We start from the raw sequence: 12,551 nt of genomic DNA, 5'->3' as shown, positions 1-12,551 counted from the left end.
CAGGCACAGAGGTGAGGCTGACAGATCGCTAGTTCCCAGGGTCCTCCGTGCTATGTTTTTTAAAAATGCGTGCAATGTTATGTCTGCAATCATAACCTCAATAGTACTCAAAAATAGATGCAATGATAACTTCAGTAATACAGTGGGATCAGCTGCAAAGATCCCCGCTTTCAGCACTGAGCATGAGGTGCACATTGCATCGGTAGGAGATGCTGGAGACTTCCTCACACATCACCTCTCCATCCCTGACATCCTGGGGTGGGGGCATCCCCTCTGTCTGCCCTGGTTTGTTCCCCTGTCCCTGTTGCAAAGTGGCTGGGGAGCGTACCCAGCCCAGCGCGTCAGCCAGAGCAGGACATGGTCCTGTGCCAAGGCTCCTGCCCTCTTTTTGGGATACACCGTGCGAAGGATGGCAGGGGGGAGGCGGGACTCGCCAGCTGGGGTGCACTGACCTCACAGGAGCCCTGTAAATGAGTGTGGCTCATAAATCTCACTCTTCAAATAATCCTGCTCCAGAGACAGGGTGAGACATCTTGAAATCAAGACCTGTTTGAAATTTGCCGAGCCGGTTTGTTGTCATATGCTTTTGTTTTCCCTGTTTCCTTCTCTCTCTCTCGGTGTATATATAAAAATACATATTCTCACACACACATACACGTGCACACGCACCCACCCCCACCCTCTCGCTGTATACCTGTTATTTTGATGCTGGTGTACTGTAGCATTTATGCCTGTGTGCTTTCCCAGGCCGTTCATTGTGCTGCCTCCCCTGATGGAGTGGATACGGGTTGCCGTGGCTCACGCGGGGCACCGTCGCAGTTTCTCGGTGGACAGCGATGACGTACGGCAGGCAGCAAGGCTCCTACTGCCGGGAGTTGACTGCGAGCCTCGACAGTTAAAGTAAGTGCACAAAAAAAAATGGGCTGCTCTGTGCAAAATGTGTCTCTCTTTCCTAGTGACAGCGAGCAGGCAGGCAGAGGGCTCTGTTACTGCCTTGAGAGGTGCATGGATGCTCGGGCTCGTCGCTGTGTGCGTTACAAAATCAGCTCCTGATATTTGCTCACAGCCGTGGAGCAGCCGGTTGCATGGTAATAGGTGCCTGAATATCTCACAGCTGGATCGAGCCCATAATCTGCTTGTCAGAGCTCATATGGTGGTGGTTTTTTTCCTCTTACTATTAGGTTCTGCTTGCTAATGAGGGGCTGAAATCTTCTGCTAATTGTCTGCTTCACGTGGCTTTGCTATAAAATACTGAGATGAAATTGGCAGGGCTGCAGATATTTTTCAGTGCTTTGTTTTTAGCATTAATGCTTAAAGGGCACATTTAAACTTATAGGTAAGACTACCTCTTGCAGTAAAATTGTATTTTTCATGCTAATGTCGGTTCAAATTAGTTGTAAATGTCAGCCGAGAGAATTTGAGTTTTTCATGTATGAGATATGACCTTTTGGTTTTCTAATGAAGTCTTAAAATATTTATTGCCAGAATATGTTTTTAGTGTCTGTTTTGCCTTATCATTATGTACATGTATAAAAGCATGATCTAAGGGCTGTTTGATTTTCATATGAAAAGGCATTCTGAATCTGCCAAAGTAGAAATTACTCACTGCTGTTGCTTCACAAATTTGTACATAAAACCTGATTTTCAGCAGTTTGCCTCTTCATACAGCAGTAGGTGCATTCTTTCCTGCAACACAGAAAGCAGAGGGATGATCTACATGATTAGCTGGGACAGCCTGCATCGGAGCAGCTGCCTTCTGTTGACTCTGGCCTTGACATGCTCTTTTACCAGAGAGCATACTACGTTACTTCAGGATCTGCGTAGGTTTTTCTAATCACAGCTATACAATATTTAACTGAAGAAATATGTTGAATTTTGAAAGTAAAATCTTGAGCGTTTCAGATTTCAAATCTTGGCTATAATTGCTTCCCTTTGGTGTGACCATCTTGCACCTCATTTCCAGAACTGCAATGTTCTGCATCCCTACTGAAATGTCAGGATTTATAGGTACTATGCACTTTCTGAAGACCTAACATTTAATTTAATCCCTGTTCCAGTATTTAGGTGGGATTGCAAATAAGGCAATAATGTTTCTACTCTACAACCTCTGTCTTAAAAATGAAGGTAGATACAGTTATTTGTGGATTAAAAAAACCACATCATACCATTTTTAAAGTTATATTTTGTCAGTGTGTATAGGCCATCAGCTGCTAGACAGTTTTCTAGGAGTTTCAAAATCGTTTGAAGTTGGGGTAAGTTGTATTATGCTGCATAAAAATTTATTAATTATGAAGAACAAATAAGCATTTAGTTTAAAGTTGCCATCAATAATTCATCAAGACTGTATGTGATAGCTGTTATCCTGCTTGTTTTGCAAGGGAGGCAAGGAACAGGCCTGAAGAGCACAGCCTGGGATTAATCAGGTGGGAATGAAAAGAAAATAATTCCTGAGACAAGTCCTGGGTTTTAGAGAGACCAGACTTTGTGATATGCCCTTATTTGACTGCAGGGACCCGATTCACCCCCGGATGTCCCAAAATTAAGATCTCACTCTCCTGTGCTGGCAGAGGTCTGCAAATGAGTGTCCATGTACTTTTGGTTTTATTTCAAGGTCTGTGCCTACTGCCAGCGTAGCGCAGCAGGTTCTTTACGTAGCTGTGAATCAGGCCCCTGCTGCCCGTAATCCTGAGATCAAAGGAAGGACTGAGCTTTTCTGAAGAATAATGTGAAGCATCAGGATGTTAATTTGAAACCTTGCAGCTTGTAATTTTTTATCTGTATTCAGTGCAGACCCTCAGCACATACCATTTTCAACTAAGCTGAGTACCAGCCTTTCGTGCCTCCGCATTAGGGAGGGAAGTTTTCCACTATCAAGTCCTCAGCAAGCATCAATTCTATAAATGCAAACACTGGGAGGGGGGGAAAAATGCAACAACTTTGCAGGGGATGGCTTTTCAAATAAGCTGTGTGGTGGATGACAGCTGGAGGATTTTAAATGTGTTTGCTAGATATATTTTGTGACTTTTATAGAAATGGCTTAATAAGTAGAACCTTGAAACTGGTTCAATTTCTAGGCTTTTCTTAGCAGTCTTCTTTAGTCCCTAAAATATAGAGACGTGAACCCAAAAGTTCCTATCATCCCATGTGATATTGCATCATTCCACGGTGTTGATTCATGACCTGTCACTGCAAATGCATAAAGCAAAATCAACTTCCACACTGGAAAAACATGCATATGGGGAGCGGGGGAGAGAGAGAGATTGGCAGGATCTCAAAGGCTATGAAGTTCAGGATCAGTTCAGATAAAAAACAAATGTTCAGTTTCTTATCTGAACTACAGCATGGAGGTCTCCCAGCAGATTCGTGTGACACTTCCCAGCACAATCACATACTCCAGCAGTAAGGTTCCCGATATGTGGCTTTGTAAATCATCTCTGCTTTCTTCCTGCCTTTCATTCCAATACTTCCTCTCTTTCTCCCCTCTTCTGATCTTTTTTAAAAAACCCATTGCCTTAATTTCTTGCAATGTTTTCATCTCCTGAAAGAGGAGCTGCTCTTGCTTTGGGTAGAGGAGTGAGGAAAGCTGGGAACAGGCAGGGCCTGCCTGTCTCCTTCCTAATCTCCCTTCATTTTACAGTAGCAGACATGCCAGAAGGTTTCTTCCCTTTCCCCAGCCTTGGGAGATGAGCAGGGATATAAATACTCACCTTGCCCCCAGACTGGAAGATTTAGGTAGAGCAGTTGTCTCCATCTTTTGCAAGGAGGTCGGTTTCACAGATGGATTGACTGCTGTATGCACAACAGCTAGCTGAGATGGAAGCCCAAGTTGTGTCCAAAATATTTTTTGTCGTAGTGGGAGACCAGATTTAAATAAAGCCTTGCCTGTACCCAGGCCCTGTTGGGCCACCTGAGGCAGCTGGATGTAGTCAGTGGAGAACTGTGTGCACAGTAGCTCTCTACTGGCATAAATCTGGTGAAGATGGGTGCTCTGCTCTCTGCTCTAGACCTTTTATTAATGAAGGCATCAGGGACGAAGGTAATTTGTGGCCAAAAAGGGGGACACTGGTAAAAACTGTGTTGAACTGCCTTTCTGCTGCAGTAAGGTAGCATCACTTCTCAGTCTGCACTGGGTCTGGCTGGCTGCAAACAGATGCCTGGTTTTGGCTGCTCATTATCATCGCATCTGCAAGAGGTACCTTTCCACCTGGTCCGCCTAAACGCAAGAAGCTCTTTGCATGTCTTTCCTTCCTCCATTCTGTAGGACATTCGTTTTTAAAATAAAACAAAAAACAATGTGTTAGGTGTGCTGGGGAGGGTTGCTAATGGATGACTACATCTGGGGACTGGAGGCTGACAGCAGAGAAACAGAGCAAGGGAGGAGCATCCTGTATTGCCCAGCAGAAAGGCTGCCATGCTTTTTATCAGGGTCAGTGGCTTCATTTCTGATTGCAACATATCATGGCAATCCTGGAGGATGTAAAGGTGCTGGAACAAACTGACCCAAGAGAGGTGGTAATGTCATGCGGGGGACTGTTACTTGCACCTGACTGGATAAAGGGCTGTTTTCTGGCCAGTCAGAGGTTAAACGAAGGATCTAGTCTGGGGTGTGAGTGTATGTATGTGTGCGCATATGTTCATTCTGATATCCAGAAGCAGCAAAAATTGAAGAAAAATCCACAGTCTTGGAGACGAGAGTGCAAATCCCCTCTGCAAAGGGCAGTTCCCATGTTATGTCTGAAGTATTTTCTTCTACCCTCAGCATTGCCTCAGACCTCTTTGAATCCAAGTCATTCCCTGTCTGGCTTCTCTGGGGAAAGCTGCTTTTCCTGGGTGTTTCTGGGCCTGGCAAGCAGTCCCTTGGCCCCCGAGAAGGGCTCTGCGCTCTGCTGAAGGGAATCAGGTGGGCAATGTCTTCACTCCCTACTTCTTTAGAAAGTGATACATGGAGTGATGCAGGTGCTGTGCTTTGATTTGGATTCATGGATTTCATTTTTATTCCTGATTTATTAATTTCACTTTAGTGGGCATGGTGGTGTTGGGTTGACAGTTGGACTTGATGATCTTAACGGTCTTTTCCAACCTTTATGATTCTATGATCCCAGAGAAAGGTGTTCCAGGAGACTCCAGCTTGCACTGGCCAAGGATGAGGTTCTGGCTCCTGAACCCCAAACATCCCAGCTGGATGTCTGACCCCCAGCTTGGCTGGGGAAGGAATGGCCTGTGGGTGGCTGACCTAGCTCACGTTGTATCCAAGGGACCTTCCTGGCCCCTGGATGAAGAGGAATGCTGAATGTGGCCCCACAGCACTGAGATCCTCCAGAAGTGTTGCTCATGAGGGAGGCAGGGCATTTCTCTGCAGCCACAGGTGTGTCTGGAAGCCTTCTCATGCTCATTAGTCCCCCATCCCCTTGCCCAGCAGGCTGTGAAGCTCTTGGCTGAGATTTGGAGGAGAAGCTGAGTTTAGTCGTCCTGAGGAGTGGCTTCTTCGTATTCATGGATGGAAAGGCTCATGCCTTTCTCTTGTACGGTGGAGAAGTGAGATTGCTCCCTGTGGCATTCATTACAATCCCCCATGGGCCACAAGTGGCAGGTGTTGGCAGGAGGAGCCTGGGACAATTCTATAAGGAGGTCTGAAGTCCTTTTTGGCAGCTGTACCCAAAGGGCAGCGATGGGAAGTGGCATTTTTGTTACCGGGCTCCTCATGGGTGGAGTCCCACAGGCATCTGTTTTCTTCTTGCCCCATCCCATATTGTTGTGCAGCCCATGGAGACCCCTTGGGCGCTGGTACCACCAGGGTGCTGGTGCGAGGCTTTGCAGTCCTTTGTTTGCAGTTCTTGGTTGTTGGGGGAACACTGGAGGACGGAGCTGGGCAGTAGGCTTTGCATGCCGACCCTTAACATTCTAGTCAAATTTAGTTGGAGGTGGCAGCATTGCTGCTGGTGGCAGCAGAGCTGGTGGGACCGAAAGCTGATAGGATGGGTCTTGCGCCTTACAGCGGTGTAGAGCCATGATAACTAGATCCCTCCAATTGCTTGCTCATGCACTTCAGAGGCATTTCTGAGTTATGGCTGGGTTCCCTGTGGGTGCTGGGCCCACGTGTAGTGAACGCAGCAAACACCCCTTTTCTTCTCTGACTGGCAGTGAGTCTGGGTCCTGTCTCTGCTCCTGACCATGGACGTGTACATTTTTCTCCTCTCTCCCTGGGATGCAGAGGTGAAACGGGTACCTGTAAGCGCTGGCCCTGAGGAGGCACTTGTAAGAGGTGTGCATGAGTGCCAAAAGAGGCCATCACCCAAGCACTTGAGTGAATACTTTGCCTCTGTTTTCAGGAAGAAAATCCTGAAGGGCAAGGAAAAATGATAAATAATAGCAACAAGGTTATGAAAATGGAAAAACAGTAATCCAAAGGAGAGCAAATTATGCAGCTTAATGCACTCAAATTGGGGTGACCAGATAACCTCTATCCCAGTGATGAGAAAGAGCTCACAAAATCAGAGGGTCAGAGGGAAATATTTTTAACAAAGCCCAGAGTGGTGCCATAACTCTAAGCATTAATAATACTAGTGCCCAACATTTGAAAAGGATGAAAAACCATCTGAGGAAAATTCCAGCCTGTTAGTGCAAGGCCTTCAAATGTTTTTTTCAAGCAAAGACTGATTAAAGACATGTTGTTGAAGGAAAAATGGGATAAAATGTGACACAGATTTTCTAAAGATAGATCTTGGCAGACTAATCTAATAACTTTTTGATAAGATAACTGATTTTCTACCCCAAGGAAATTCAGTAGATTTCATCTATTTGGACTTGAGTGAATGATTTGATGCATCTATGCAGGGTGCTATTAGTTAAGATGGAGATGGGGATTAGTAAAGGAATTGGAAAGTGAGCAGAGGCCGCCTTCAAGAGAGGTGGGAAGAGCTGGGTTGGCTGCTGTTGGGTTACAAGCAGAGTTCTTCAGCTCTCCATCTTAAAAACTGGTCTTTTTTAATTTTCAGAAAGCGCTTTGGCAGAAATCTGAGCAGTGTGCTCATGTAGTTAAAATTTGCTGATGCCACGATGCTGAGAGGCATTGTCCTGACAGAGGATGTTCGGGAAATGATCCAGGAAAAAGTGGATGACCTTGAGGGCTGGGACAAAAGAAATGGGATGGGATGAAACACAGTTTTCCACAAAAGGAAGGCAAACATGTGGAGATTAATTAAAAAAATACATACTGCAGCGTATATGTAACATATACACTATATATGCGCTACGGTATATTGGAAAGGGAGTGGTAAAGACTGTAGTGCAGTATTTCATCTCAGAATGATTGTGAACCACAAAAGTAGCTTTTTCCTTAGCCATGAAAATAGCAAATGCATTTTGAGGATGCGTTGAGGGAGTTATTTCCAGTAGAAGCAGGAAAGTATTGGTGCCTCTTTACATGGAAGTGGTAGGGAGTGATGTGGAATCGCAAATCCTGTGTCTGGGTCAAGAAAATATTCATATTGGAGCAGGTACAGAGAAACCGGCTGGGGTGATTTGAGTTATGACAAAATGTTCTCATGGAGGAAGACTAGAAGAAAGCGGCTTATTCAGCTGAGCAAAGTGGGTGCTGAGGGACTGTGTGGCTCTTCTCTAGAAATACATCAGGAGTAAACACCGCTGGAGGAAAAATACACTCTATTTAAAGGGCAGTGTGGACACAAGAATATGTGGATGTTAACAGGTCATGAGTAAATTCAAACTGAAAGCATAGACGGATCCAAACCTTGCTGCAGCAAGGGATGGTGTTTATTAACACCGCCGCTGCCCCATTGCAGCCTCACCCAGGGCTCTGAGTTGCATTTACAGCTCTGATCCAGAAAGGTCTCTAGGCAAGTGCAGTGTCTGAATGCCTTTGAAAACCCGCCTGTAATTGAAAATCAGTCCTAATTTCCAATTAGCCTTGGCCTGAGAATATCTAAGTCTGCTTTTCTGTCTGGGACCATCCCTCTTAATGAATGCGCTCTAGGAAAATAGGATTATCAACCTCAAGAGTGAAGCTTATTTAACATGGGAGCATCCTTGGCTCATTCTAGAGAGTTTTCTTAAGACTGTGGAGAGAGAAAAGTACAGAAACATAAAGGGAAGATGTGCTATTTTGTTCTTTCCGAGCAGTCTATACCATTTGCCATGTCATCTTAATACTATACCACACATAAGTAGTTCTAACTTGAAAGTGAAAGAGAAAGAGTTGCATTTAATGTTTTATTTATGGAAATCCTGTGCTTGTACTAGAGCATGAAAATATAAATAGACTTTAATGAATAGAGATTTGAAGGCAGAAAAATATTTCCACTGCTCTCTGCTATCCCTTAAAATGCGCTGGGTAAGGGGTTGAGTTTCTGGAGAGAGTGGGAGAATAAAAAATTGCTAAGAAATTCTGCTATTTAATTAGATACAGCCACTTTTAAGTAGGGACGGTTGGTGTTTGCCTAGCTCCTTGAATGTCCTTGTGCTTCCCACAAATTTTCACTAATCCTTTACCACCAGCCATGGCTATTGCTGTAATTAGACACAAAAATTACAAACTAGCAAGCAGTAGCAAACAAGCTACTTGACAAGTAGCAGTCCAGCAGTAGACAACTCCAGCAGTCCCTTGGGCAGATGGTGCCAGTGGATGAAGGAGATTTTATTACTTAAAAGGTAAAGCATGGGTTTCCTGAGGTGAATCTCAACCTCTCCTGCCAACTGGCTGCTTGAAGACAACCGTAATAAAAAATTATTGAAGGGGAGGACCTTCCCCTTATGTTCTCCTTCACTTCAGGACAGAACACACTTGGATTTTTATGGGCTTTAAGATCCAACCTTCTTTTTTTTTCCCATTGCAAGCAAGTTCATCAGTGTTTTATATGCTCCGTCTCTATATACATTCCTGAATACAGTAGTCGGGATATAGATAACATATTGGCTTCCACTCATTAATGAAAACTTGTGCTATCTGTTTAGGTGGAAGATTAATCTGTACCCAGATTTTCCTATGATATGTTGGCCTTGTTCAAAATCTGAAGTCAGGTTCAATTTTGAACGTGATTCCTGGCCTATATACATGGGACTGTAATATTAAGAGTGTTCTGAAATACACATTTGTGTCTTGATTTGATAGTCACATCACTTTTAAATTTATTTTCCTGTACATATAACCAATTTATTCTTAGGCCTTTGACGAGAATAGATGTTGGCTAATAAATATCCATTCTTGTCTTAATTTGGCTCCTCATTAAAGTAAATGGAGATATTTTATGTCTGTGTTAAAAAGTAGTGCTCTTCATCACTTTGATCAACATGTTTGTGCTTAAGTTTCCCTCTCTCCAAAACTGAAAATGCAAATTAATTGTCTCAGTATAGTATTTATATTGCAATCCTATTAGTATCAACATTATAGTCCCTTTTAAAGCATCACATTGGAAAAAAGAGTGCTTACTAATTTAAATCAAATTGTCTGCTGCTCCTGCTATCGCCGTTTGTGTCTGTAGTCTCACTGAAGAGCCCCAGGCGAGGAGCAGGACCCTTTTGTGCTACAGGCTGTGCATACCCAGATCAAAACTGTGATCCCTGACCCCAAGAAATTCAGCATTGCAAATGCATGTATATTGCTGGCTAAAATATGACTCCTTCCAGACTTCCAACCAGCTGAACTATAATTTCTGACTCAAGACCTCATTCATATTTAGGACAGAGACAGACTGAATAACTCCACAGAGCTAAAAAGATGGATTTAATTAATATATTATCATTCTTTTAATTGAAAGGGCTGGTGATTGAGTCCCAGGTGGACAAACATGGTTTTGGTGCTTGGCTGTCAGGATGATGATCTGTTCCTTTCAGTGGAGGGGGAACATTTGTCCTGCTGCTCATCATAGTCACCACCCCATTTATTTTAAATCAACTATTATCATGCTATGTTGGCACATAGAACTTAGAACATGATTAGGATGCTGTTACTTTTTTTTTGTAGCATTTACAGAGCATTGCTTTTTTTTTTCCTAAATTGTCTGCTACTGACTAGCAATAATCCCCTCCCAAAGAACAAATAATTAAAAAGCTATGTAATGAAAGCTGCTGTGTCTACCAGTTACGATGGAAACACTTTGCCTTTGAATCATGTGTTTTCCCAAATGCATTCAAGCCACAAGTAATTTATTAAAGATCTGCACAGACCCTATCTTAGCCAGTCCGAGTGAAAATGAGAAAAAAAAACCTTGCATTTGAACCTTGCTGTAGAAGTACTGCATTATGTTTTCAGAATGTGAGTTTGGGAAAAGATAAAAATAATTTGCTGTACTGCAAGGACCCATTTTAAATGAAGAAGATTATCTTTGACTCCTTTCAGAGGTTTGAGTATTTTGGAGGATGATAGAGTGTCATGGTCACCATGCAGCATTTGACAGTGACCGTTTGCAAATAATTAATGTTACCATGGCATCCCCCATATAAAGCCACAATAAAGTTAATTATGTGCAGTAGCAACACTGTAATGATCTTGAAGATAACTGTTGTGAAAGCAATATCTGTGAGGAATTAAAGAGGACTTGGAGAAAATTGTATTGCATTGTAAGTTTAAAAATGTGGTCACAGCTTTGCTACAAATGTAAAGTCAAAAAGATTTCATCTGTTTCTAACTTTTCTTTTGCTTATAAAGGCAATTGTTTCCTTGATTCAAGGTAGGGAGAGCCCAGCTAAGGACTTCACAGGCTGTGTGACTGAACCCCTGAATTAGAGGGGTGGATCTGCTGTTGAGCATGTGAACTGTGATTAACATATGTTATTAATTCAAGCATATTACTTCTCAGTTCCAGGACTGGGAGCATGTCTACAGCGGTGGTGGTGCCAAGGAGCCTGCCCAGCCCCACAGGTTACTAAATAGGGAATCCGGAATGGCCTCCACCTTTTGAGAGAGGTTGTCACCCTTGAAGGATGCTGGCCAGTTCTGCTGTTGTCACTGTACCACCTCTGGGGGAACTCGAAGTTCACTTGACCCAGCTAGCACCCGGGTTGGTGATGTCTTGCCATCCTGAGACTGACCCCATGGAGAGGAGGGGGAGAAGAGCATTGGCCCCTGTGGTCGTCTGCTCCTCCTGTCAGCCTTCGCTGCCCCTTTGATGAAAAAGCGCCTATTCTGCGGCATGAGGTCTTGGAGAAAGGGTGACCTGTGTGAGTGCTGGCAGGCGGCAGAATCTGGCAACAAACCAAGGTGGCCTTGGAGGGGACATCCCACCATCAGGCCAATGTCAGCCTCCTATGCAATTGGAAAGATCGCAAAGACTTCTTGGCAAAAGGGCCATGAACTGACTGTGCAGCTGGGGAGGTTTCCAGCTCTGTTTGCGGTTACGCTGCCTTCCCTTGCTTTGCAGGCACAGTTTCACAACTCTAAAAAGTGACCCTGTATATTTAGCTGACTTAACCATTCCTCATCAACCTTATTTTTCAAGCTTCTTCCCACCCCTTTCCCACCTCTTCATAGCTTGACAGTGTATTTGTTGCAGCACAAAGTTAAGAAGCCTTAAGTGAGTCAAGCCTGGGTGCCTATTCCCTTCCTCCTTTTTTATCTTGCATCCTTTAATGTGTGTGATTCTGGATGGTGTCTGTGACAGAGCAGCATCCCTGTACATAGTGTAATACAGAGCAGAGACCCTCTGCTTCTGTTGGAGTCAACGTTATGCAGTTAATGGTATGAAAGAGGATTTTGGAGCAAATCCAGTGCTGTGGTGGCTTAGGGTTGATTCTTGATGGAATTGGAGGTGGGTTTTTTTTTATTTTTCAGTTTCCATGTTGAAATGTTGCTGCTTGGTCTGTGTGCTGTGCCATCTTCCCAGGTGGCTTTCCCCAGTGTTAAAAGTGATGCTGTGTTCTCCTATTCTGTACTTGTAGTTCCCGATCATTTTTGATCTGTCTCTTCACTGCTTTTTGTCTGTACATGTTAAATCTCCTTTTCCTTAACTCATCCATCTCTCTGGCTTTTTGAGATGTTGCTACACTTTCTCTTCTGAAGCATCCTCTGTCCCTTGCTCTTGTTTTATTAAACTTCCCAGTTTGATCATTATCCATTTTAATAGCATATGACAATGGTGGCACCAGCAATGATCTATGTCAAATTTTGCCATATAGTTTCCTTTGCTATGTCGCATACACTGGGGCTGTAACTCTCCCACGATGGTTCCTTTTTAGGGTATAAGAAGGCAGTGGGCCACTGGTAATGGCTCTAAGTTGTTGTTTCTTGCTTTGTGGTACTTGGTCTAGATCACATTTTGGCAGTGCTGCCTGGCAGCCGTACTCTTCTGCATCTGTGTAATTCCTGCCATGTTTGTACAGCTGTAGCATCCCAGAGCCCTTGGACCAAGACCCTTATCCCCGTAGTTGATTGAGGAGTACTAGTTTGCTCATACCCAGTATCAGCAGTCATTATTAGTAAGTCCCCTTCCTTGGCTATAAGCAGATGAACTGACGTGCTTTTAGGGCACTAGAGCCAAACTTAACAAAGAAGTGATTTCTGAACCTGTGCCAGAGTAGAGATCTGGGCAGCCCATACA

At 43.9% G+C, this 12,551-nt stretch overlaps 1 protein-coding gene across 1 annotated transcript in view; it reads left to right on the top strand.

The window, feature by feature from the left end:
* Window positions 1-12,551, top strand: part of ABTB3 (ankyrin repeat and BTB domain containing 3) — a gene marked incomplete at its 5' end in the record, with an annotated part of 177,495 nt that overhangs the window by 126,488 nt on the left and 38,456 nt on the right. The window contains one exon of the mRNA XM_082013971.1: window positions 748-900. Within this exon, the coding sequence (XP_081870097.1) occupies window positions 748-900 (153 nt within the window). The remainder of the gene's footprint in view (window positions 1-747; window positions 901-12,551) is intronic.

The sequence above is a fragment of the Phaethon aethereus genome, assembly GCF_964289735.1.
Source record: "Phaethon aethereus genome assembly, chromosome: 1".
Lineage (NCBI taxonomy): Eukaryota > Metazoa > Chordata > Aves > Phaethontiformes > Phaethontidae > Phaethon > Phaethon aethereus.
This window is presented reverse-complemented; position numbering and strand designations above follow the sequence as displayed.